The sequence below is a fragment of the Ylistrum balloti genome, unplaced genomic scaffold (assembly GCF_031769215.1).
Source record: "Ylistrum balloti isolate Yb309-2 unplaced genomic scaffold, AGI_CSIRO_Ybal_v1 Utg370324, whole genome shotgun sequence".
NCBI lineage: Eukaryota > Metazoa > Mollusca > Bivalvia > Pectinida > Pectinidae > Ylistrum > Ylistrum balloti.
The window spans coordinates 740012-766058 of record NW_026782237.1 but is presented as its reverse complement, the minus strand read 5'-3'; the positions used below and the strand labels follow the sequence as shown (position 1 = coordinate 766058).

Sequence of the window (26047 nt, the reverse complement as noted above, 5' to 3'; positions counted from 1 at the left end):
TGATACCAAAATCTTAGATAACTGATACCAAAATCTTAGGTAACTGATACCAAAATCTTAGAACCGACCAAAATCTTAGGTAACTGATAAAAATCTACCAAAATCTTAGGTAACTGATACCAAAATCTTAGGTAACTGATACCAAAATCTTAGATAACTGATACCAAAATCTTAGGTAACCGATACCAAAATCTTAGATAACTGATACCAAAATCTTAGGTAACTGATACCAAAATCTTAGATAACCGATACCAAAATCTTAGGTAACCGATACCAAAATCTTAGGTAACTGATACCAAAATCTTAGGTAACTGATACCAAAATCTTAGGTAACTGATACCAAAATCTTAATCTTAGATAACTGATACCAAAATCTTAGATAACTGATACCAAAATCTTAGATAACTGATACCAAAATCTTAGGTAACTGATACCAAAATCTTAGCTAACTGATACCAAAATCTTAGGTAACTGACACCAAAATCTTAGATAACTGATACCAAAATCTTAAAACTCTCTTAGATAACTGATACCAAAATCTTACCAAAAAATCTTAGATAACTGATACCAAAATCTTAGATAACTGATAACTGATACCAAAATCTTAGATAACTGATACCAAAATCTTAGGTAACTGATAGGTAACTGATACCAAAATCTTAGGTAACCGATACCAAAATCTTAGATAACTGATACCAAAATCTTAGATAACTGATACCAAAATCTTAGATAACTGATACCAAAATCTTAGGTAACTGATACCAAAATCTTAGGTAACTGATACCAAAATCTTAGATAACTGATACCAAAATCTTAGATAACTGATACCAAAATCTTAGGTAACTGATACCAAAATCTTAGATAACTGATACCAAAATTTCCTCCTTAAATACATCATTCTTAAGTAATTTTTTTACTAGATTGGTCATGAAAAATTCCATGAGGGAAACTGAACGAATACTATGTACATATACATGCTAAAGTGGTAACAAAGGTTTTACACATTACACATAGAAGCAGTTTGTTCTGTAAGTAAATTCATGCAATTGTCGCCATCTTACAAAACAAGAAAAACCGGCTCACATAAATATTTAATCAACCTCTGAAAATAAAGAACAATATTTTTGTTAACTTTCCATTATGGTTACTGAATTTAAGTAGAAAAAAGATATCATCTTGTGCTATCCTTCAAATAACGTTTCTTCTAAAACTAATAGAAAAAGGAGAAAAAATATTGTGTAAGCATTCGAATCATGCATTTCTATTCACCTAAAAAGCTGCCCTAGAACCACAGCATTGCCATATGCCTTAAACAAATGACCCCAATATAAAGAAATGACAAACCCCAAGCTTCATCAACCTTGCCACAGTGGGATTACTTCAAAACTTATGATTAACCTCGTTTGATGAATATTGACAAGTTGTTTCAGAATTAGTGCCTTAGCAATACAGAACATGGATATTAATACTAGTGATAAGTTCCAACAGATTTAATGAAAAAGCTGTTTGCGATAAAGCACAAAACACTGAAGAGTTTTAACTGTGTTTCAGTGTATACAAGGACATTTTTAAAGTGACATTATTAAGGTTATGTTAAATTTCCTCTACTCAGTTGTACAATCAGTATCAAAATACTGGTTAGTAAAATTTACAAAAAAAGAAGAGGTTTTTTAGATGTTGATTCAGAAGCGATGCATGCTTTCCACAAAAAGCTTCAGTGAAAACTTGCTGCCATGACAAAGCATAAGTGCGGGATATGTTGTTTCTGTAACGTATCACTTTTAATATTCATCACTAGTCTAGAGGGTTAAAATAACACCTTTGTTAATAACTAATGTAAACTGGTATAAAATGTAGATAAATGTACTACCAATGTGTCTGTGTTAATAAGACTTTATTGACGATTCAAGAAAAAAGGACAAATATCTTCTCTTTACTGGTGTCTATTGAATGATATCAATAAAAGTCCACCAAGTGCCCCTCCCTCTTTTTGGACTGGACCATATATATATATTTGTACAAAAGTAGTGTTAGGAGACAGACATAACAAAATAATGTAGTCGAGCCTGCTCTCTTATCACGTGATTGCTGGAAGCGGAGGTATAAAAAAAAAGATGTCATGCTGCAGGAATACGAAAAAGTGTTTATTATGCCAGAGGCTGACAGAGTGATAGATATATATATAGAATATATAATATATACATAAGCATGTGACAATATCTACAATAATGGTTCATAGGTCCTCACCATATACCGTCAGCTTACAAAGGACTACTGTAAAGATGAAATCAAGTACAATAATCACATATTTGTATACCAAAAACTCTAGTTAACACGAATATATTACTGTTATCTCACAGCACAACACTAGTAGACAGTAAAGATAAGCTGAAGAAAAGCTATCCTAACATCAAACATATTACAAATTAATAATTCTTTATGTTAAGTTGTTGGAAATTACTGTTTAAAACAAACATAGATACAGTATTAGCAGGTTATCTGATGCATTGCTTAACCTAAACACACTGCTAATGTATTCTACCATTCCAATATTACTTCATTAGTCCAAATATTACAAAAACTTAAACATGTGGACATATGCTTAGAATTTGGATATCACCAACTGAACTAATAAAAAGACGCTGCTGACTTATTTTAGAAAAAAAAACACCATGGAAGCAGGTTACCACCACTGCCTTGAATAATATTGCACTGTGGTGTTAAAACCAAAGTTCAATAATATGACTACACAAAATTGTCCTAAATATTGAAAAGGTATCGAGAAATCTAACCAACACTGATCCGAGCCCACCAATTTATGAAGTGTGTTCTGTGATATTTGATCACACTGCAATCTGTAATACGACTTTATCTTAGACTAATTGTAACAACAATTGGCCACTATCTGGCCTTACTGTATTTAGGTGCTATTCACTTATGTCTTGTACAATCACTGAGATTGCATGTACTGGACGACTTCTGGTACCCGGGTTCTCAAGTTTTGCTGTAACCTGAATGCCATGTTTTAATCCATTTGAATGTTAAGTCTGCTGAAAGGATGTATTACTGGGATATAAATACTGTTCTATAAATAAAATGAGAGAAGACAGGACTCGGAATATATACATGTGCTCAATATTGTTTTTCTCTCTCTCTCTCTTTTTTTTGTTTTGATTATGAGTAACCTGAAAATAACCAAATATACGACTGCTAAAGCACACCTTATCTTGTTCCCTCAGCTACCTTCTAGGTTTCAAATTTTGGCCTAAGCAAAAATGACAAATCTGAGAAGGACAAACCAGCTATATGATGCAGTTTATCTTATTACTAAGCTCAACTGTGTCTATTTCTAAATCTGTATCTAAAGATACTATTCTCTTATATGTCTTCTGTACATTTCTTTGATGATCTAGGACACCTTACAGAATATGTCCGTGTGTTATTATCTTCAGAAAATTGATAAGAAAACATGCACAAGTAGTTATTTTGTTTTCATCTGACCAAAAAACTCATATGTTATTGCAAAAGATATTTCCTACAAGAGAAGTGCATAGTATTTGTTGTAAATAAGACCTTTGAGAAACTGTTTAAACAAACACGAAAGTGCTGAGAGTCTGTGAACATGTTTGAGGTAGTTTAATTCCTGTGCAGTGTGTTAAGATAGCCGCAGATTCAAGCTGTAATATAACTAATGTACTACATTACCTTTAAATCCTGTTTGTACACAAAACAGCACATCTCAATGCATAGAAAATATAACCACTGATATCATTTTTCAGTACACAAAACAGCACATCTTAACACATATCAAATACACCTATCTATGTTAGTTGTACTTCACAAAACAGTACATCTAAATATATATTAAAATGAAATAGGTCACATAACAAGTGGTTATTACATATGGTAATATATATAACAACTATGACAAGGAACTCAAATTTATCTAAAAAAGTCAAATTGAAGGGGTCTGTTTTCTTATTCTTTGAGATAGAGTAAAACCACTGGATGTTTAAGTAACCAATTTTATATGACGAAAAATCATCGTTTACATGGTGATAAAAAAGGGTGATTTTGTTTACTATATTATCCTTATTTTTTATTTCCCAATTTCACAATTTTAAACAAACATGCCACTGAAAAAAAATCATCATATTATTCTGCAGAATGATTATAAAAAGGAAGATTATAAAAACATCATACAACACATGTATTTCTACTTAATATCAGTTAGTTACGATAAATAGGTATTGATGAAGAGGAGATATAGGACGGGTTCTGCACCAGATAATCAGAACATTCTAACACATATATACACCAGAGCTATACTGAATGACGGTGTTTCTTTTCAATTCATTACCATAGTAACATGCACTTTACCAGATCAACAGTAAATGAGTGGGTGTTTATAGATTTTTTACATTTTTTGAAATTGAACAGATAACATCTTGATTATCACAGCATTGTTCACTTGATTTATTACTCAATATGCAAATACAGACAAATAAGTCATTCAGTGTAAAATTGCAACCCATGTACGCGATGACCTAACAGTATTTGTGCATTATGATGTTCTGATTCAACAGGGAGAAGCAGTGCAGATGTTGTCAATCTTTACTGTCCTAACTTCAACAGACTAGAGATGTGTGCTGCACTCAATGTTTAATTGGTATTAAAGAACCTGTACATGGATTTAGAAATCTTGTTTCATTGTCAATATGATTTATATGCCATTATGAAATCATGATTTGTATATTTAACAATTAAATTGGATTTTCAATGACAGAACTCTGCCAACATATAATACTTTATGTGATAAAAGCACCTATAGAAACCTATCCTCCACAATTAACAGACAATGTGTTATTAAAAACTGCAACTGTACAACTGATTTATTTTTTAAATATTTGAAGAAGAATTGAAAACTAGTTAATTTTTTTCCATTAGTGACGCACCTACAACTTTGCTTTGAAAAAAATATTTGTTTAATAACCGTTGTATTATTGTCAGCCTATTCTCATCCTTGTGTATTGACAGGGGGTAATTATCTCCCTTCTTAAATTTTATCACAGAAAGTAAATTAGTGACGTCATCAGATTGATCCTTATTGTTTGATATTCTACACATTTTGATTCTGTGCGTAACTTTCTGTGACATCATTATAAAAGATAACAAAACTGTGCTTAGGATAGGCCTAAATGATTCTCAGTTACAGCTAATTCAGGAATATATACTAAATTTATATACCAAAAAAAATGATTACAAAAACTTTTTCATGAGTAATTCTGATGAACTCGCGCACTGACATGTAGTTCATCAAAACCTTTGTATAAACAATTAAATCATTTTGAATTTTTCGGTTACAAAGTACAAATGTACCTATTTGAAAAACTGCCTTAGTACAAAGTGCGTATATATGTAACAACTTTTTTTAACGAAAGAAAACAAGACTTGGCGGTTCAGGATTTAAGGAAATGCAACACAAATTCTGATGTAACATGGAGGAGTTCTATTAGTAATATACACACCACAGACCAAAAAGCATTTAATGATAAATTCTGCAGGGAAAACCATGCAAAGAAAGACAACTCAGTGATAGACACACAGCAAGTGAGTGGGAGAGTTTTGCACCTTTACACTGACTAGTGAGTACATACCTGTTCATAATGGTAAATTGTTTGATAGTTCTGCCAGGAGAAAGTTACATTTATATGAAAACATCATGAAAATACTGACATGTCAACAATATATATATATAGAGATAATCGTAGATGCCCTTACATTTATTTACAATTTATGTAACAAATCTTAAAATTTTTCATTTTACCAAGCCTTTGTTAAAATGAAGTATTTGTATGAGTTTGTTATCTCTTTATTTGAAGATCTGATTTGCATATAACACCATGAAGTTAAGACATTGCAATGATAACCTTCATGATGACAATCACAGCTAAACAAGGTCATATATATATTGTAACAAATACAATAGGTATAACTTCACTGATGACAGGGTTTAAGTTCTACAGTATAATTGATCACAAAAAATAGTACTTTTGAAATAAAATACATACAATAGCATGATTAAGAACATCATTTAATACTTGATATTAAAAACTTAATACTAATATCATTAAAACAAACATGATTTACTGAAATTCTAGATATTCTAACATCAACCACAACAATGCCTGACAGCCGATTTCATTGAATTCTAACTTCGGCAAAAAATGCTCAAAACTGCGAAGTATCAACACAACCAGAACAACTAGCCACCTACATTTCTAATTGATCAAATTGTTAAATACAAACCCAATTAACAGAACAAAGACTCGCTTCCCTTCTGATGCTGTAGTTCGTTTTCACTTTCCAGAGATAGAACATTGTGTAATGTCAGTAAAATTTCATATGATGATTTACAAACAATCATTAAACCAGTGTTCACAGATGTAATCTCTGACACTGTACAGGGATATTGTCTACAGTTGTTGGCAACTTTCTTGATTGTGTTTGTTGATTAGATGATGAAATAGAAACAGGTCAGAAAATGAAATTGAAAGAAACATCAGATGGGAACATATCAAAGGAACAAATATACTCACGTAGATGGGTCTTTGGTCTGCTTTCTTCTCTGCTTGATCTTTGTATTGCAGTATCGCCCAGATTTCCTCCTTCATTATGCCCCATCGATCCTGCATTCGTGTTTTACGTAAAGCCTGCTGGGCGATTCTATGGAAAGTTTTCAAACCACATTTCAATACAAACCGGAGCAATTTTTAATCGCCTCATCATTTCAACATTGAATTAAAATCTCCCCTTTTGAGGTACATATTTTAGAAAAGTAGGTTACTGCTTGGTCGATTATTTTGTCAAGACAAGAAATGAGAAAAAGGAGAAAAAGAATGCATCAATTATTTGTATATATGTAATTCAAGGTAAATATAATCAGAAACAGAAGGCGAAATAAGGTAGAGGCGTCCTTACCTTTCTGTCATTAAGGCATCCACCCGCTTGTCAATAGTGGTATGGATCGTAAACGGCAAAGGTGTTCTTTCTGCACCCATGAATTCCTCGAGGGGAGAAAATTCCTTGAGATTAAAGACAAACAACATACTTGCCACGGACTCGACTTCTGGTTGAGGTTCCTGTTCCTCGCCTTCCAGTTCAGTTGGTTTTTGTTCTTTAGCCTCTCCTACACAAAGTAATATCACATCATTGTGTAAAGGGTATACTTCACAAGTAAAGAACATATTCAGTACTTATTTAATTTCAATTCTTCCTGACTATAATAAATAACATAAGTGGTACACTGACTCTGATGTTTTCAATACAAGCATGCACACCACAACGAGAAAAAATGAAAGATTTTTATTTCTTGTACCTGTGATGTTTATCTCATCATAAAAACAACTCAACTCTTAAATTGGGAGATAAATAAGATTTTAAACTCAAGTTGACAAAATCTTTAAGCCATTACTGAAATTTAGTTGAAACCTGCAAATCCATAAACGTGTTATAGATCATTGACCTGTTCTAGACCTCTCCATGACATCATGCCCCTTCATTTATTCTCAAAGTCATAGAATTCTAAAATCAAATTAAACCATTATCCTATTTCTAGGAAGAAATATATTTGAACCAAATACATTTTCAACCATCCTCACATTCAAAAACAAATAAAAAAAGTCAAAACCAGTCAGAGCCTTTATTTGTATATCATTCCATGATGTTATTGACACACAGGTTGAAATCTTTCCATGGTTGTCAACAGAGATAATGAATTAACATGAACCCTTTTGAGGTCTGTTTACTATTCAGGTTTACCCTCTTCACATGTGAAAAATTGATCTGTATGAGAAAATATTATGTTGCTGCCAAGATGTATATGGCTGAAATTTATTGAAGGTGGGAACAAAGTTACACTAGCGATACGCAAGCTATCATTCAGACATTGAGTGACATGCTCAAATGATATTTGATCATGAAAGTAAAAGTTAACACAAAGTGGTATTCATGAAACTTACAAATGATTGAAATATTTTAAAACGTGTATCTCATACAGGAGATGTACTGTAGCCTGTGGATAAAAGCGAGGTTTTAAGTTAATACATCTTCATTAGGCAAAAACTGGTACTAAAGAATGTTTAATCAGAACACTTCAATAGACACTGATGGTGATCATTTTACTTACCTCTCACAAACAAACGCTCCCCCCTGCACGCTGTTGTGATGATAGGATCCCAGGGAGTGACAACCTGGTGGGTAGGTGGTAGTTTGGTCTCACACAAAACATTGCCATGTAAGGTGTGTTTTATCTGGATTGCACCTTTCTTTAACACAACCATCGTCTGAAATGACACAGCAAGGTCAAAATATTTCAAGAACATGGCAGAGGATTTGATGGTACATTTATCATATAACTACCCTATTACTAGTGTAACAATGTTAGGGACACAGTAGATTTATTTCTTAAATCTCATAATTATTGAAACTCGTGTAAGATTGTATTTTCATGAACAAGTGTACATTACATATCTGTGTATATAATTGTATATACAATTTCCAGCTGTATTGTAAGTGATAGGAAATTAAAACATACCAGCTCTGGCTTTCCTTGAATGGGTTCTACTTGTGTAAACATGTTTTCTTCTTTATCCACGCTACAATAGAACAAAAACGACTAAAATAAGTCAATAAAAATGGCATACTTCTCATTCCAAATTGTTTTCCTGTTGACAAAATTGTAACCTTTCATATTTTATACTTCATATAAGTATCTAAATGATGCCACAATTAACTGACATTAAAAAAAAAAACCATCTCAGAACCAAAACGATCCTAGATTCCATCATTAACCAGACTCTATATCTATACAACAGATCACCTAATTCTCAGACCGGTCAGCATCCTTTCTGATTTATGATGAGTATCTATATAAATAATTTGTAGGAATAGATATAGTTGCTATTGAATGTCTTTCCTCTGGTGTAAATTTGAGTATTGCTTTTGTCGTGCTGAGGAGAAGCTTAATCTTTTGTGGGAGATACTTTGTTGTGGTGAGTTGGGGTGGTGATTTGTTGTGGAGTTGGGGTGGTGATTTGTTGTGGTGAGTTTGGGGTGTTGATTTGTTGTGGTGAGTTTGACTATTGATTTGTTGTGGTGAGTTTGGGGTGTTGATTTGTTGTGGTGAGTTTGACTATTGATTTGTTGTGGTGAGTTTGGGGTGTTGATTTGCTGTGGTGAGTCTGACTATTGCTTTGTTGTGGTAAGTTTGGGGTGTTGATTTGTTGTGGTGAGTCTGACTATTGCTTTGTTGTGGTGAGTTTGGGGTGTTGATTTGTTGTGGTGAGTTTGGGGTGTTGATTTGTTGTGGTGAGTTTGGGGTGTTGATTTGTTGTGGTGAGTTTGGGGTGTTGATTTGTTGTGGTGAGTTTGGGGTGGTGATTTGTTGTGGTGAGTTTGACTATTGATTTGTTGTGGTGAGTTTGGGGTGGTGATTTGTTGTGGTGAGTTTGACTATTGATTTGTTGTGGTGAGTTTGGGGTGGTGATTTGTTGTGGTGAGTTTGGGGTGGTGATTTATTGTGGTGAGTTTGACTATTGATTTGTTGTGGTGAGTTTGGGGTGTTGATTTGTTGTGGTGAGTTTGGGGTGGTGATTTGTTGTGGTGAGTTTGACTATTGATTTGTTGTGGTGAGTTTGGGGTGTTGATTTGTTGTGGTGAGTTTGACTATTGATTTTTTGTGGTGAGTTTGGGGTGTTGATTTGTTGTGGTGAGTTTGGGGTGTTGATTTGTTGTGGTGAGTTTGGGGTATTGATTTGTTGTGGTGAGTTTGGGGTGGTGATTTGTTGTGGTGAGTTTGGGGTGGTGATTTGTTGTGGTGAGTTTGGGGTGGTGATTTATTGTGGTGAGTTTGACTATTGATTTGTTGTGGTGAGTTTGGGGTGGTGATTTGTTGTGGTGAGTTTGACTATTGATTTGTTGTGGTGAGTTTGGGGTGGTGATTTGTTGTGGTGAGTTTGGGGTGGTGATTTGTTGTGGTGAGTTTGGGGTGGTGATTTGTTGTGGTGAGTTTGACTATTGATTTGTTGTGGTGAGTTTGGGGTGGTGATTTGTTGTGGTGAGTTTGGGGTGGTGATTTGTTGTGGTGAGTTTGGGGTGGTGATTTGTTGTGGTGAGTTTGGGGTGGTGATTTGTTGTGGTGAGTTTGACTATTGATTTGTTTGTGGTGATTTGTTTGGTTTGGGGTGGTGATTTGTTGTGGTGAGTTTGGTGGTGAGTTTGGTGGTGATTTGTTGTGGTGAGTTTGGGGTGGTGATTTGTTGTGGTGAGTTTGGGGTGGTGATTTGTTGTGGTGAGTTTGGGGTGGTGATTTGTTGTGGTGAGTTTGGGGTGGTGATTTGTTGTGGTGAGTTTGGGGTGGTGATTTGTTGTGGTGAGTTTGGGGTGGTGATTTGTTGTGGTGAGTTTGACTATTGATTTGTTGTGGTGAGTTTGGGGTGGTGATTTGTTGTGGTGAGTTTGGGGTGGTGATTTGTTGTGGTGAGTTTGGGGTGGTGATTTGTTGTGGTGAGTTTGGGGTGGTGATTTGTTGTGGTGAGTTTGGGGTGGTGATTTGTTGTGGTGAGTTTGGGGTGGTGATTTGTTGTGGTGAGTTTGACTATTGATTTGTTGTGGTGAGTTTGGGGTGGTGATTTGTTGTGGTGAGTTTGGGGTGATTTGTTGATTTGTTGTGGTGAGTTTGACTTTGGGGTTGATTTGTTGTGGTGATTTGTTGTGGTGAGTTTGGGGTGGTGATTTGTTGTGGTGAGTTTGATTTTGTTTTGTTGTGTGGTGAGTTTGGGAGTTTGGGGTTGATTTGTTGTGGTGAGTTTGGGGTGGTGATTTGTTGTGGTGAGTTTGGGGTGGTGATTTGTTGTGGTGAGTTTGGGGTGGTGATTTGTTGTGGTGAGTTTGGGGTGGTGATTTGTTGTGGTGAGTTTGGGGTGGTGATTTGTTGTGGTGAGTTTGGGGTGGTGATTTGTTGTGGTGAGTTTGGGGTGGTGATTTGTTGATTTGTTGTGGTGAGTTTGGGGTGGTGATTTGTTGTGGTGAGTTTGACTGGTGATTTGTTGTGGTGAGTTTGGGGTGGTGATTTGTTGTGGTGAGTTTGGGGTGGTGATTTGTTGTGATGAGTTTGGGGTGGTGATTTGTTGTGGTGAGTTTGGGGTGGTGATTTGTTGTGGTGAGTTTGGGGTGGTGATTTGTTGTGGTGAGTTTGGGGTGGTGATTTGTTGTGGTGAGTTTGGGGTGGTGATTTGTTGTTGGTGAGTTTGGGTTGGTCATTTGTTGTGGTGAGTTTGGGGTGGTGATTTGTTGTGGTGAGTTTGGGGTGGTGATTTGGGGTGGTGATTTGTTGTGGTAAGTTTGGGGTGTTGATTTGTTGTGGTGAGTTTGACTATTGATTTGTTGTGGTGAGTTTGGGGTGGTGATTTGTTGTGGTGAGTTTGGGGTGGTGATTTGTTGTGGTGAGTTTGGGGTGGTGATTTGTTGTGGTGAGTTTGGGGTGGTGATTTGTTGTGGTGAGTTTGGGGTGGTGATTTGTTGTGGTGAGTTTGGGGTGGTGATTTGTTGTGGTGAGTTTGGGTTGGTCATTTGTTGTGGTGAGTTTGGGGTGGTGATTTGTTGTGGTGAGTTTGGGGTGGTGATTTGTTGTGGTGAGTTTGGGGTGGTGATTTGTTGTGGTGAGTTTGGGGTGGTGATTTGTTGTGGTGAGTTTGGGGTGGTGATTTGTTGTGGTGAGTTTGGGGTGGTGATTTGTTTTGGTGAGTTTGGGGTGGTGATTTGTTGTGGTGAGTTTGGGGTGGTGATTTGTTGTGGTGAGTTTGACTTTTAATTTTTTGTGGTGAGTTTGGGGTGTTGATTTGTTGTGGTGAGTTTGGGGTGGTGATTTGTTGTGGTGAGTTTGGGGTGGTGATTTGTTGTGGTGAGTTTGGGGTGGTGATTTGTTGTGGTGAGTTTGACTATTGATTTGTTTTGGTGAGTTTGGGGTTGTGATTTGTTGTGGTGAGTTTGGGGTGGTGATTTGTTGTGGTGAGTTTGGGGTGAGTTTGGGGTGGTGATTTGTTGTGGTGAGTTTGGGGTGGTGATTTGTTGTGGTGAGTTTGGGGTGGTGATTTGTTGTGGTGAGTTTGGGGTGGTGATTTGTTGTGGTGAGTTTGGGGTGGTGATTTGTTGTGGTGAGTTTGGGGTGGTGATTTGTTGTGGTGAGTTTGACTATTGATTTGTTGTGGTGAGTTTGACTATTGATTTGTTGTGGTGAGTTTGGGGTGGTGATTTGTTGTGGTGAGTTTGGGGTGGTGATTTGTTGTGGTGAGTTTGGGGTGGTGATTTGTTGTGGTGAGTTTGGGGTGGTGATTTGTTGTGGTGAGTTTGATTTGATTTGTTGTGGTGAGTTTGGGGTGGTGATTTGTTGTGGTGAGTTTGGGGTGGTGATTTGTTGTGGTGAGTTTGGGGTGGTGATTTGTTGTGGTGAGTTTGGGGTGGTGATTTGTTGTGGTGAGTTTGGGGTGGTGATTTGTTGTGGTGAGTTTGGGGTGGTGATTTGTTGTGGTGAGTTTGGGGTGGTGATTTGTTGTGGTGAGTTTGGGGTGGTGATTTGTTGTGGTGAGTTTGGGGTGGTGATTTGTTGTGGTGAGTTTGGTGATTTGTTGTGGTGAGTTTGTTTGGTTGTGGTGATTTGATTTGTTGTGGTGAGTGATTTGTTGTTGAGTGGGGTGGTGATTTGTTGTGGTGAGTTTGGGGTGGTGATTTGTTGTGGTGAGTTTGGGGTGGTGATTTGTTGTGGTGAGTTTGGGGTGGTGATTTGTTGTGGTGAGTTTGGGGTGGTGATTTGTTGTGGTGAGTTTGAGTTTGGTGAGTGGGGTTGGTGATTTGTTGTGGTGAGTTTGGGGTGGTGATTTGTTGTGGTGAGTTTGGGGTGGTGATTTGTTGTGGTGAGTTTGGGGTGGTGATTTGTTGTGGTGAGTTTGGGGTGGTGATTTGTTGTGGTGAGTTTGGGGTGGTGATTTGTTGTGGTGAGTTTGGGGTGGTGATTTGTTGTGGTGAGTTTGGGGTGGTGATTTGTTGTGGTGAGTTTGGGGTGGTGATTTGTTGTGGTGAGTTTGGGGTGGTGATTTGTTGTGGTGAGTTTGGGGTGGTGATTTGTTGTGGTGAGTTTGGGGTTTTTTTTTGTTTGGGGTGGTGATTTGTTGTGGTGAGTTTGGGGTGGTGATTTATTGTGGTGAGTTTGGGGTGGTGATTTGTTGTGGTGAGTTTGACTATTGATTTGTTGTGGTGAGTTTGACTATTGATTTGTTGTGGTGAGTTTGGGGTGGTGATTTGTTGTGGTGAGTTTGGGGTGGTGATTTGTTGTGGTGAGTTTGTCTTTTGATTTGTTGTGGTGAGTTTGGGGTGGTGATTTGTTGTGGTGAGTTTGGGGTGGTGATTTGTTGTGGTGAGTTTGACTTTTGATTTGTTGTGGTGAGTTTGGGGTGGTGATTTGTTGTGGTGAGTTTGGGGTGGTGATTTGTTGTGGTGAGTTTGGGGTGGTGATTTGTTGTGGTGAGTTTGGGGTGGTGATTTGGTGTGGTGAGTTTGGGGTGGTGATTTGGTGTGGTGTGTGTGGGGTGGTGTGGGGTGGTGATTTGTTGTGGTGAGTTTGGGGTGGTGATTTGTTGTGGTGAGTTTGGGGTGGTGATTTGTTGTGGTGAGTTTGGGGTGGTGATTTGTTGTGGTGAGTTTGGGGTGGTGATTTGTTGTGGTGAGTTTGGGGTGGTGATTTGTTGTGGTGAGTTTGGGGTGGTGATTTGTTGTGGTGAGTTTGACTATTGATTTGTTGTGGTGAGTTTGACTATTGATTTGTTGTGGTGAGTTTGGGGTGTTGATTTGTTGTGGTGAGTTTGGGGTGGTGATTTGTTGTGGTGAGTTTGGGGTGGTGATTTGTTGTGGTGAGTTTGGCTATTGATTTGTTGCTGTAAGTTGATGTTGTGCTTTATTTTGGTGTTTTGTTGAATTGCTTTGTCATGGCATTTCTCTCTATCATTTGTTACTTAAACCACCCAACATATATTCAGACAACATATTTCCCTTCACTAAACATGTGACCAATACTCACGGTGGTGAGACATAATAGGATTCCAGGGGAAGTCCTGCCCCAACCATGATGTAGAACACAGCACCATCACTACTCTGTACCAAGAGGTAGGCAGTGGTCCTGGTTTGGTAAGGTGGGTAGTTACTGATGTCCTGAGGACAAAGGCTAGGGTCCAGGAACCACATATGCTGTATAGCTGCCTTTGTGGTAACACTTACCACCCCTCTCTGCATACCTAAAATATGAATGGCAACACTTTCATAACAACTTGTCACTGAGAAAGACAAGTGAGTATGACATGGTTATCTACTGATTAAGTGGAATGTTAAAAATTAAACATCTGACACCAAATTTATTCCAACCAGTTTTGTATTGAATGAAATAAATTTGTAGTATACAAAATTTTGTTTTTTTTCATGTCCTATATTTGTAATGTAATGTATGTACTACTTGTCTCTTATTTTGTGTCCTGATAAAGGAGCAGGTTCCCTCGAAAATTTGACAATTTGCTTGTCTTTACTGTCCCTATTACTTCATTGATCATATACATATCATGCTATTACACCTTCTGATCACACCAGCCAAAACACCACAATTAAAATTGAGATTAGGTATAGTCTTAGATGATGATTTGAATAAGACAAAACCTTAAAATAGCGATGCACTTGAGAACTTGTTTATGTATAAATACTGAAAGGGCTGAAATAAGGCATAAACAAAGCAAATAAATATAGGCCTTGTTCTGCCTTGGTGTAAAAATTAAAGTTGTATATATGGGACTTTCACCTGCATCACTGATGTATCGTCTCACAGATGATAGACAATGTTTTACTGATCATTATGTACCAAGGTAATATTTTCTGTTTGAATCTACCTCCTTTACAGTATAGGAATGTACCACAATTGTGATGCCACCTGAATAATAGTGTTATAGGTAGCATCAGGATACCACTACATTCTATGATACAAGAAAAAATTTTTAATTGATTTGAAGAAGAATTTATGTTTCTACAGAATATACTTGGCAAGATGTATTTTGATTTAGATATAAATTCTTGGCTATCCAAATATTTTGGTATTGAAGGAGCAATTTACGATGTACTTTTCTCATGAGAATGAAACAAGATCAGCAGTTCTGCATCTTGGTTTGTTTCATTTACTGCAAACTTGAGTTGAAAACTAAAAATTTCAGGTTATCAAGTTTTACCAAAATTACATTTTGCAGTGGTATCTCCGGTTGACTGAAAAAGATTTTCTGTGGAATACTGCTATCGGTTTTCGGACAGTCAAGAAATAGAGGAAACATATTGGAAGTGAGGTAACCTTGTCAAGAGTCCAATACTCTCGACATTAAAGAGCTATTCTTGGGTGTCTGTGGTGACCAAGAGCTGCGCTCTAATTAAATGGACAAGTCTGATTGACTAGACAACTAGTTTGTGCAATACATTAATTAACCATGTATCTCAGGCTAATGACTACCTGTGTATCAGATACCTGTCCCACAAAATGTATAATTACTTACCTAGGTACCTGTCCCACACCACAACATTCCTAGAGGCCAGCCCTATAATTACTTTCCTAGGTACCTGTCCCAAACCACAACATTCCTAGAGGCCAGCCTTATAATTACTTTCCTAGGTACCTGTCCCACACCAAAACATTCCTAGAGGCCAGCCCTATAATTACATCCCTAGGTACCTGTCCCACACCACAACATTCCTAGAGGCCAGCCCTATAATTACTTTCCTAGGTACCTGTCCCACACCACAACATTCCTAGTGGCCAGCCCCATAATTACATCCCTAGGTACCTGTCCCACACCACAACATTCCTAGAGGCCAGCCCTATAATTACTTTCTAGGTACCTGTCCCACATCACACCATTCCTAGAGGCCAGCCCTATAATTACTTTCCTAGGTACCTGTCCCACACCACAACATTCCTAGAGGCCAGCCCTATAATTACTTTCTAGGTACCTGTCCCACATCACACCATTCCTAGAGCCCAGCCCTATAATTACTTTCCTAGGTACCTGTCCCACACCACAACATTCCTAGAGGCCAGCCCTATAATTACTTTCCTAGGTACCTGTCCCACACCACAACATTCCTAGAGGCCAGCCCTATAATTACATCCCTAGGTACCTGTCCCACACCACAACATTCCTAGAGGCCAGCCCTATAATTACATCCCTAGGTACCTGTCCCACACCACAACATTCCTAGAGGCCAGCCCTATAATTACTTTCCTAGGTACCTGTCCCACACCACAACATTCCTCGAGGCCAGCCCTATAATTACTTTCCTAGGTACCTGTCCCACACCATAACATTCCTAGAGGCCAGCCCTATAATTACTTTCTAGGTACCTGTCCCACATCACACCATTCCTAGAGGCCAGACCTATAAATTTTTCCCTAGGTACCTTTCCCAATCACACCATTCCTAGAGGCCAGCCCTATAATTAATTTCCTAGGTACCTGTCCCACACCACAACATTCCTAGAGGCCAGCCCTATAATTACTTTCCTAGGTACCTGTCCCACACCACAACATTCCTCGAGGCCAGCCCTATAATTACATCCCTAGGTACCTGTCCCACACCACAACATTCCTAGAGGCCAGCCCTATAATTACATCCCTAGGTACCTGTCCCACACCACAACATTCCTAGAGGCCAGACCTATAAATTTTTCCCTAGGTACCTTTCCCAATCACACCATTCCTAGAGGCCAGCCCTATAATTAATTTCCTAGGTACCTGTCCCACACCACAACATTCCTAGAGGCCAGCCCTATAATTACTTTCCTAGGTATCTGTCCCACACCATAACATTCCTAGAGGCCAGCCCTATAATTACTTTCTAGGTACCTGTCCCACATCACAACATTCCTAGAGGCCAGACCTATAAATTTTTCCCTAGGTACCTGTCCCACACCACAACATTCCTAGAGGCCAGCCCTATAATTACTTTCCTAGGTACCTGTCCCACACCACAACATTCCTAGAGGCCAGCCCTATAATTAATTTCCTAAGTACCTGTCCCACACCACAACATTCCTAGAGGCCAGCACTATAATTACTTTCCTAGGTACCTGTCCCACACCACAACATTCCTAGAGGCCAGCCCTATAATTACTTTCCTAGGTACCTGTCCCACACCACAACATTCCTAGAGGCCAGCCCTATAATTACTTTCTAGGTACCTGTCCCACATCAAACCATTTCTAGAGGCCAGTCCTATAAATTTTTCCCTAAGTACCTGTCCCACACCACAACATTCCTAGAGGCCAGCCCTATAATTATTTACCTAGGTACCTGTCCCACACCACAACATTCCTAGAGGCAAGTCCTATAATTACTTCCCTAGTTATATGTCCCTCACCACAACATTCCTAGAGTCCAGCCATATGAGTACTTCCCTAGGTACATGTCCCACACCACAACATTCCTAGAGTCCAGTCATATGAGTACTTACCCAGGTACCTGTCCCACATCACGACATTCCCGGAGGCCAATCCTATTACAAACAGGTTGGAGTCTGTGGACATCGTTGTGGCAGTAATCTTACTAGTGAAAGGCCAAACCAGGTCAGGCTTCATTTCTCCATCTGAAAACATGGTTTTAATGTGATATAACAATTCTATGGAAATGAATTCAAATAACATAGCATTGTGTTATATATATGTATATATTTATAAACTGACACAGTTGTCTGTGAGGCCTGAAGCTTGTGTGTCTCTGTACTTATGCTCGAGTATTTTATGAAAACCATCATTACTTTTAATGACCATTTATTGAAACATTTATCATAATCTGAGAGCAATATCTGGAGCAAGCAACTTGGAGGGTATATAAAAATGTACCTGATAGAGACTTATGTACAGTGTAACAAATCTTCGGATAAAAGAAAGTTTGATTCCTAAATCAACATGATACAAGCATTATTATGTATCAGACTCTGATGACTTAAGGGAATGATTATGGTAATAAAGGTGGAGTATAAACATCACCATACCACTCTTAAGACTTCTTAGGTAAGCATAAGTGATTTACCTTTTGCAGGCTGTTTGAACAATGAGTAATGGTACAGATGAGTGCTGTTCTGCCACCACACTGCAACATTGGTTGGGCTCCCTGTGCATGTAAATAATTCTATGATAAACAAATTAATTACATGTAACAAGTTAAATAAATGTGACAGACTTAACACACACATATTTTTAAAACCTGTATCAGATTTTAGAATAATCTTTTATAATACCTGGATGGTTTGGGGATTCTTGTGAGTTGTGCATCAACCTTCCTGAAGTCATGAAATGAAAGTTGACATCTCTGAAAATGGAACAAAGACAGCATGAGAATATTTCTGAACAACCAGCATTGTGTATCAATATGTTGTTGATAATCACAATTATCTGATGAAAGTATCAAAACCAAATACAGTTTTCCCTAGTGTAATGTTTTTGTCTAGTGACTCCCCTTTTGAAGTCAGTTTCTATTCTACAGTTTTACTGGTGAGACCCTCCCAAGCAGGAAGTTGGTTTCTGCCTTCCCTTTTGAAAGTTGTTTTCTGTCATAAAATTTTACCTGGTAAGATCTATCATCTTCTCCTCCTTGGGTAAATAGTCTAACATGTGTTTGTAGTTGTTCTCAAATATTTCCGCTCTCTGTTCCAGATGGCTTGTGGTCAGTATGTGGTTCTGGCCGGTGCCTATTACGTCCCCACTGTCCACTTTCTGACATGCTCCATGGATGGAGGGGGCCAGGTTACCTGATACATGTAAACATATCTTCATTCTCTTTCATATCTATATAGCCATCATGATCCAACACATTCCCTCACACTTAATATATAGTTTAAATCTAATAGATAACTAGATTACATTTATCAGGTTTATTAAATGTACAGAAAGTTGATATATGAACATTCAGGTGTTATATTGATGTGATATCTGAAGGCATTAAGACATTAGGGCTGGATAAAGAAATTACTGGCCAGGTAACAAACACTGTGACAACGATGAATTCACTGAAGAAAGTTAAACTGAAGAACAAAAACTGCATTCATTAGGACACAGAAGATTGAGAAGAAAGCAATTCTCATATTATAGATGGGATGGAGGCACAGAGAAGATATAGTAGGTAAATCTTATAATGAAAATGGAAGAAAGGGGAACAGTCAGCCAGTGGATAAGAGAGACAGGATTAGAGAGGGGGCATATAGATATAGGATATCCTTTTAAGGAAATAGGAGAGAGGGGCACAGACATTGGATGAGAGCGACAAGATTAGAGTAGGGACATTTAGTTGTAGATTATCCTTGTAGGGAAATAGGGATTAAAGGGGCACTAGATAAGAGAGACAGGATTAGAGAGGGGGGATATAGTTGTAAGTTATCCTCGTAGGGAAATAGGGATTAAAGGGGCACTGAGTAAAAGAAACAGGATTAGAGAGGGGGCATATAGTTATAGGATATCCTTATAAGGGAAAAGTGAGGAGGAACACCGTCATATACGACTGGATGAAAGAGTTTGGGTGGGAAGAGGCATTCCTAAGAATGAGTCCTTGGCTGTATAAGTCATAGTTGTAACTGAAGGTATGAATTTTACTAGAAATAGCTAGAGACACATGAATGTGTAGTAAAGAAAATGTGAAGGACTTGGTCATAAATTGAAACATATGTTAATGATTAATCATAAATTCATAATAATCACTTTGTTCAAATAAATTCTGATTCCTAGTGATCAATCTAATTCTTTTGAAGTTCAACAAGTTTGATAACATTGTGTCAAATTGAATTTGTAATGAAAAATGGAATGAAATTTTAAAAAACCAACAGAAATATTAAGAATGAAATCTTACATAAGTCTTTTCTATGGATCAGGTATATTTCAATTAAAGTGTAAGAGTTATGTTAACATTTGCTTGAAATTGAGGTGACTGGAGTGGGTACATTTTATACAGGAGGGGTACATTTTATACAGGAGGGTACATTGTATACAGGAGGGGTACATTGTATACAGGAGGGGTACATTGTATACAGGAGGGGTACATTTTATACAGGAGGGGTACATTTTATACAGGAGGGGTACATTGTATACAGGAGGGGTACATTGTATACAGGAGGGGTACATTGTATACAGGAGGGGTACATTGTATACAGGAGGGGTACATTTTATACAGGAGGGGTACATTTTATACAGCAGGAGGGGTACATTTTATACAGGAGGGGTACATTTTATACAGGAGGGGTACATTTTATACCGGAGGGTACATTTTATACAGGAGGGGTACATTTTATACAGGAGGGGTACATTTTATACAGGAGGGGTACATTTTATACAGGAGGGGTACATTTTATACAGGAGGGGTACATTTTATACAGGAGGGTACATTGTATACAGGAGGGGTACATTGTATACAGGAGGGGTACATTGTATACAGGAGGGGTACATTGGAGGGGTACATTTTACAGGAGGGGTACATTGTATACAGGAGGGGTACATTTTATACAGGAGGGGTACATTTTATACAGGAGGGGTACATTGTATACAGGAGGGGTACATTGTATACAGGAGGGTACATTGTATACAGGAGGGGTACATTGTATACAGGAGGGGTACATTGTATACAGGAGGGGTACATTGTATACAGGAGGGGTACATTGTATACAGGAGGGGTACATTGTATACAGGAGGGGTACATTGTATACAGGAGGGGTACATTGTATACAGGAGGGGTACATTGTATACAGGAGGGTACATTGTATACAGGAGGGGTACATTGTATACAGGAGGGGTACATTGTATACAGGAGGGGTACATTTTATACAGGAGGGGTACATTGTATACAGGAGGGTACATTGTATACAGGAGGGGTACATTGTATACAGGAGGGGTACATTGTATACAGGAGGGGTACATTTTATACAGGAGGGGTACATTGTATACAGGAGGGGTACATTGTATACAGGAGGGGTACATTGTATACAGGAGGGTACATTGTATACAGGAGGGGTACATTGTATACAGGAGGGGTACATTGTATACAGGAGGGGTACATTGTATACAGGAGGGTACATTGTATACAGGAGGGGTACATTTTATACAGGAGGGGTACATTGTATACAGGAGGGGTACATTGTATACAGGAGGGGTACAGGAGGGGTACATTGTATACAGGAGGGGTACATTTTATACAGGAGGGGTACATTGTTACAGGAGGGGTACAGGAGGGGTACATTGTATACAGGAGGGGTACATTGTATACAGGAGGGGTACATTGTATACAGGAGGGGTACATTTTATACAGGAGGGGTACATTGTATACAGGAGGGGTACATTGTATACAGGAGGGGTACATTGTATACAGGAGGGGTACATTGTATACAGGAGGGGTACATTTTATACAGGAGGGGTACATTTTACAGGAGGGGTACATATACAGGAGGGGTACATTGTATACAGGAGGGGTACATTGTATACAGGAGGGGTACATTTATACAGGAGGGGTACATTGTATACAGGAGGGGTTTATACAGGAGGGGTACATTTATACAGGAGGGGTACATTGTATACAGGAGGGGTACATTGTATACAGGAGGGGTACATTGTATACAGGAGGGGTACATTGTATACAGGAGGGGTACATTGTATACAGGAGGGGTACATTTTATACAGGAGGGGTACATTGTATACAGGAGTGTACATTACATTGTATACAGGAGGGGTACATTTTATACAGGAGGGGTACATTGTATACAGGAGGGGTACATTGTATACAGGAGGGGTACATTGTATACAGGAGGGGTACATTGTATACAGGAGGGGTACATTGGAGGGGTACATACAGGAGGGGTACATTGTATACAGGAGGGGTACATTTATACAGGAGGGGTACATTACATTGTATACAGGAGGGGTTATACAGGAGGGGTACATTGTATACAGGAGGGGTACATTGTATACAGGAGGGGTACATTGTATACAGGAGGGGTACATTGTATACAGGAGGGGTACATTGTATACAGGAGGGGTACATTGTATACAGGAGGGGTACATTTACATTGTATACAGGAGGGGTACATTGTATACAGGAGGGGTACATTGTATACAGGAGGGGTACATTGTATACAGGAGGGTACATTGTATACAGGAGGGGTACATTATATACAGGAGGGTAAAATGTATACAGGAGGGGTACATTGTATACAGGAGGGGTACATTGTATACAGGGGGTACATTGTATACAGGAGGGGTACAGGAGGGGTACATTGTATACAGGAGGGGTACATTGTATACAGGAGGGGTACATTTTATACAGGAGGGGTACATTGTATACAGGAGGGGTACATTGTATACAGGAGGGGTACATTTTATACAGGAGGGGTACATTGTATACAGGAGGGGTATTGTATACAGGAGGGGTACATTTTACATTGTATACAGGAGGGGTACATTTTATACAGGAGGGGTACATTTTATACAGGAGGGGTACATTTTATACAGGAGGGGTACATTTTATACAGGAGGGGTACATTTTATACAGGAGGGGTACATTGTATACAGGAGGGGTACATTGTATACAGGAGGGGTACATTTTATACAGGAGGGGTACATTGTATACAGGAGGGTACATTGTATACAGGAGGGGTACATTTTACAGGAGGGGTATTGTACAGGAGGGGTACATTTTATACAGGAGGGGTACATTTTATACAGGAGGGGTACATTTTATACAGGAGGGGTACATTTTATACAGGAGGGGTACATTTTATACAGGAGTGTACATTGTATACAGGAGGGGTACATTGTATACAGGAGGGGTACATTTTATACAGGAGGGGTACATTTTATACAGGAGGGTACATTTTATACAGGAGGGGTACATTTTATACAGGAGGGGTACATTTTATACAGGAGGGGTACATTGTATACAGGAGGGGTACATTTTATACAGGAGGGGTACATTTTATACAGGAGGGGTACATTTTATACAGGAGGGGTACATTTTATACAGGAGGGGTACATTTTATACAGGAGGGGTACATTTTATACAGGAGGGGTACATTTTATACAGGAGGGTACATTGTATACAGGAGTGTACATTTTATACAGGAGGGGTACATTGTATACAGGAGGGGTACATTTTATACAGGAGGGGTACATTTTATACAGGAGGGTACATTGTATACAGGAGGGGTACATTTTATACAGGAGGGGTACATTGTATACAGGAGGGGTACATTGTATACAGGAGGGGTACATTTTATACAGGAGGGTACATTTTATACAGGAGGGTACATTTTATACAGGAGAGGTACATTTTATACAGGAGGGGTACATTTTATACAGGAGGGGTACATTTTACATATAAACAAGGCTTGCTGAGTACTACAGGTCTATAACTGTATAAGGAGATACATTTACCTATGTTTTATGTGTTACACCGATAGACACAAGGCTTGCTGAGTACTGGTCTAGTGCAGGAGATACATTTTATGTGTTACACCGATAGACACAAGGCTTGCTGAGTACTGGTCTAGTGCAGGAGATACTTTTTATGTGTTACACCGATAGACACAAGGCTTGCTGAGTACTGGTCTAGTGCAGGAGATACATTTTATGTGTTACACCGATAGACACAAGGCTTGCTGAGTACTGGTCTGCCAAACTCTTTCACAAACATTGAGACAGTCCTGTCTATAAAAAAAACTCCTGTTGGGATTATTTTTTCTCACATATTCTTAAAAAAAAACAGTAACAATTTGTAAGTTGTTGTGAAACCTGTTGATCGTGTCATCATCAGTGTCCCTTGAAGTGGGTGTCAAAATCGATGACATTATCATTTTGTAACATAATTACTCTATATAAAATGATGAATACTACCCTATACTGAGTAGTGTCATAGCGTGTGCTAGATGTCCTTGCCTACTCTATGGTGACAAAATTATCCCATCTCTAGTGATCAAGGTATCACCCTGTGAAATATCTCAGAATATGAACACTAAGATGTTAAGACTATACAACATATGAAGTAAACATTGATAAATACATTTATATGTCTATAGTAAATCATATGACTAAATGGTGTCAAGACATAGGTGATAGGATGTAAATTCTCCTCTAACAGTACGTTACTAATGGAAATACATATTAAACATTGACGGTTTGACTCAGATCTGTTTCAAGTCTATAGCAATCTAAATTACAATATATTGTCATGTTCTTTCATAACTTCAGTTGCTAATGCTGGTAGAAATAATTCTTTTTCCATCATAGGAAAGTATACATTGGATCTACTAACAGAAATCCTTTGGCCTAATGGGACCAAACTGTGCTCCTTTCTTGGATGACTTGTTCTTGTTTTCATATGAGGCTGAATTTACCAAAGAGCTTTCCACAAATAAGTCACAAAGACCCTGTAAAATCTTTCAGTTTCACTTTCAGATATATTGATGATGTCTTGTCTTTAAATAACTAGAGATTTGTCGACTATGTTCGTCATACATACCTACAAGAATAGGAATCAAGGACAAAACAGGCTAATCTTACCTCTATATTTTCTGCCAGAAGTGTGACAGGTATGATATGATTTCATTTCTCATATTGTGAATTTCCATTTCTGGATTGCATTTAATTGATATTCTAGGACTTGTTCCTGGTATCACAATTTTTTATTGTATCTTGAGAGATGTTAGCAAAGACAAACTCACAGTACAGGGTTTCTAGAGATGTAGGTTGATGAAGATGATGGGGAAGTTTTACAGCCATCATCTATTTCTTTGTACAAAATGGAGCTGAACATGTTTGATGCTCATCAGTATACCTGCTTTTTCCATTTCTGCATATGATGTTCTCATTTAGGAATGTGACATAACTTATAAGTATTGACCAAGATTTACATGGCAGGTGTTGTTGATTAAGCAGAAGGCGCTCACTCTTCCTGAACACCTGGTCTTATTCTCCGTGTATTTTTTCATGTAAATCTTTCTTTTGTTCATATTTTGCCATTTTTCATCGAAGTCTGAGATTCTGTTAACACATCTGTATTTTCTTTGTTGTGTAAAAGAATTCTTTGTGTTGAATTAATGTCTCTTGAAAATAGCATTTAACTATAATACTAAACACTACTCAATATGCAACAAGCAATTCTTGTCAAGTGATGATTTAAATCAAATGCAATGCTACAATATTCTATGTAATGGTACTAAACTTGTTTGACAAGGCAGGATAACAGATTAGGTCTCTTTATCTAGCATGGTTTGTTAATGTTCTGTTTACAACAAGGATATATACAACATTATGTAGAAGTTAAAGAAATTAATATTCATGCTGATATTTAGAGCTAGCAAAGTTAATATTAATGATGATAATTAGCAGTGTACGTCTACACCAGGTGACCAGGTAGTTTCATGGAAGAATATTCTGTAAAGTTTTTCCTGAATTTTATTTCTTTTTCTATCAAAATACTTCCGAGGTTGAAATTATTGGGTTATTTTGGAGGTGGTTAGGTGGTGCAGTGGTCACGCACTCGCCTTTCACCTAAACATCAGGGTTTAATAGGTGAAATGGATGTGAAAATGTGCAGGGTCACCTGCCCAACCAGGCTGGTTTTCCCTTGGTACTCAAGTTTCCCCCATAGTTAGATCCTGTGCATGTTTACATCTGGACCAACAACAGTGATTAATATAAGTTGGAAAAGCTTGTTTTGCAATTGTTGTAAAATAAATAAAGTGTATAGTTGAAAAAATAAATAAAGTTTATAGTTGAAATTATACATGCATTTAACCCGAGTATGTTACATTTCAGTTCAAACTCTAAATGCTGCAAAGGAGACAACATTACCACTAATCTTTATAGAAGTGAAAAATCTTGGTATTCCAACTATTATCACTTTAAACAAACTTATCTTGTAATGACGTAATATCATCATTAT

The 26047-nt window shown here is 37.9% G+C and overlaps 1 protein-coding gene across 2 annotated transcripts in view; it reads right to left on the bottom strand.

Moving 5' to 3' along the window:
- The window catches only part of LOC132553390 (WD repeat-containing protein 93-like), a 52825-nt gene that overhangs the window by 4599 nt on the left and 22179 nt on the right, over nucleotides 1–26047 (bottom strand). Inside the window, exons 9-19 of one of the 2 annotated variants that reach the window (XM_060217636.1) lie at nucleotides 18698–18881; nucleotides 18372–18442; nucleotides 18164–18244; nucleotides 17586–17717; nucleotides 14132–14345; nucleotides 8597–8657; nucleotides 8189–8345; nucleotides 6982–7189; nucleotides 6600–6726; nucleotides 5658–5687; nucleotides 2248–2274 (exon numbers count right to left, since the gene is read on the bottom strand). In XM_060217636.1, coding sequence (XP_060073619.1) covers nucleotides 2272–2274; nucleotides 5658–5687; nucleotides 6600–6726; nucleotides 6982–7189; nucleotides 8189–8345; nucleotides 8597–8657; nucleotides 14132–14345; nucleotides 17586–17717; nucleotides 18164–18244; nucleotides 18372–18442; nucleotides 18698–18881 — 1268 coding nt within the window. In that variant the 3' untranslated portion in view covers nucleotides 2248–2271. The remainder of the gene's footprint in view (nucleotides 1–2247; nucleotides 2275–5657; nucleotides 5688–6599; nucleotides 6727–6981; nucleotides 7190–8188; nucleotides 8346–8596; nucleotides 8658–14131; nucleotides 14346–17585; nucleotides 17718–18163; nucleotides 18245–18371; nucleotides 18443–18697; nucleotides 18882–26047) is intronic. The other variant, XM_060217635.1, reaches the window with a different exon arrangement.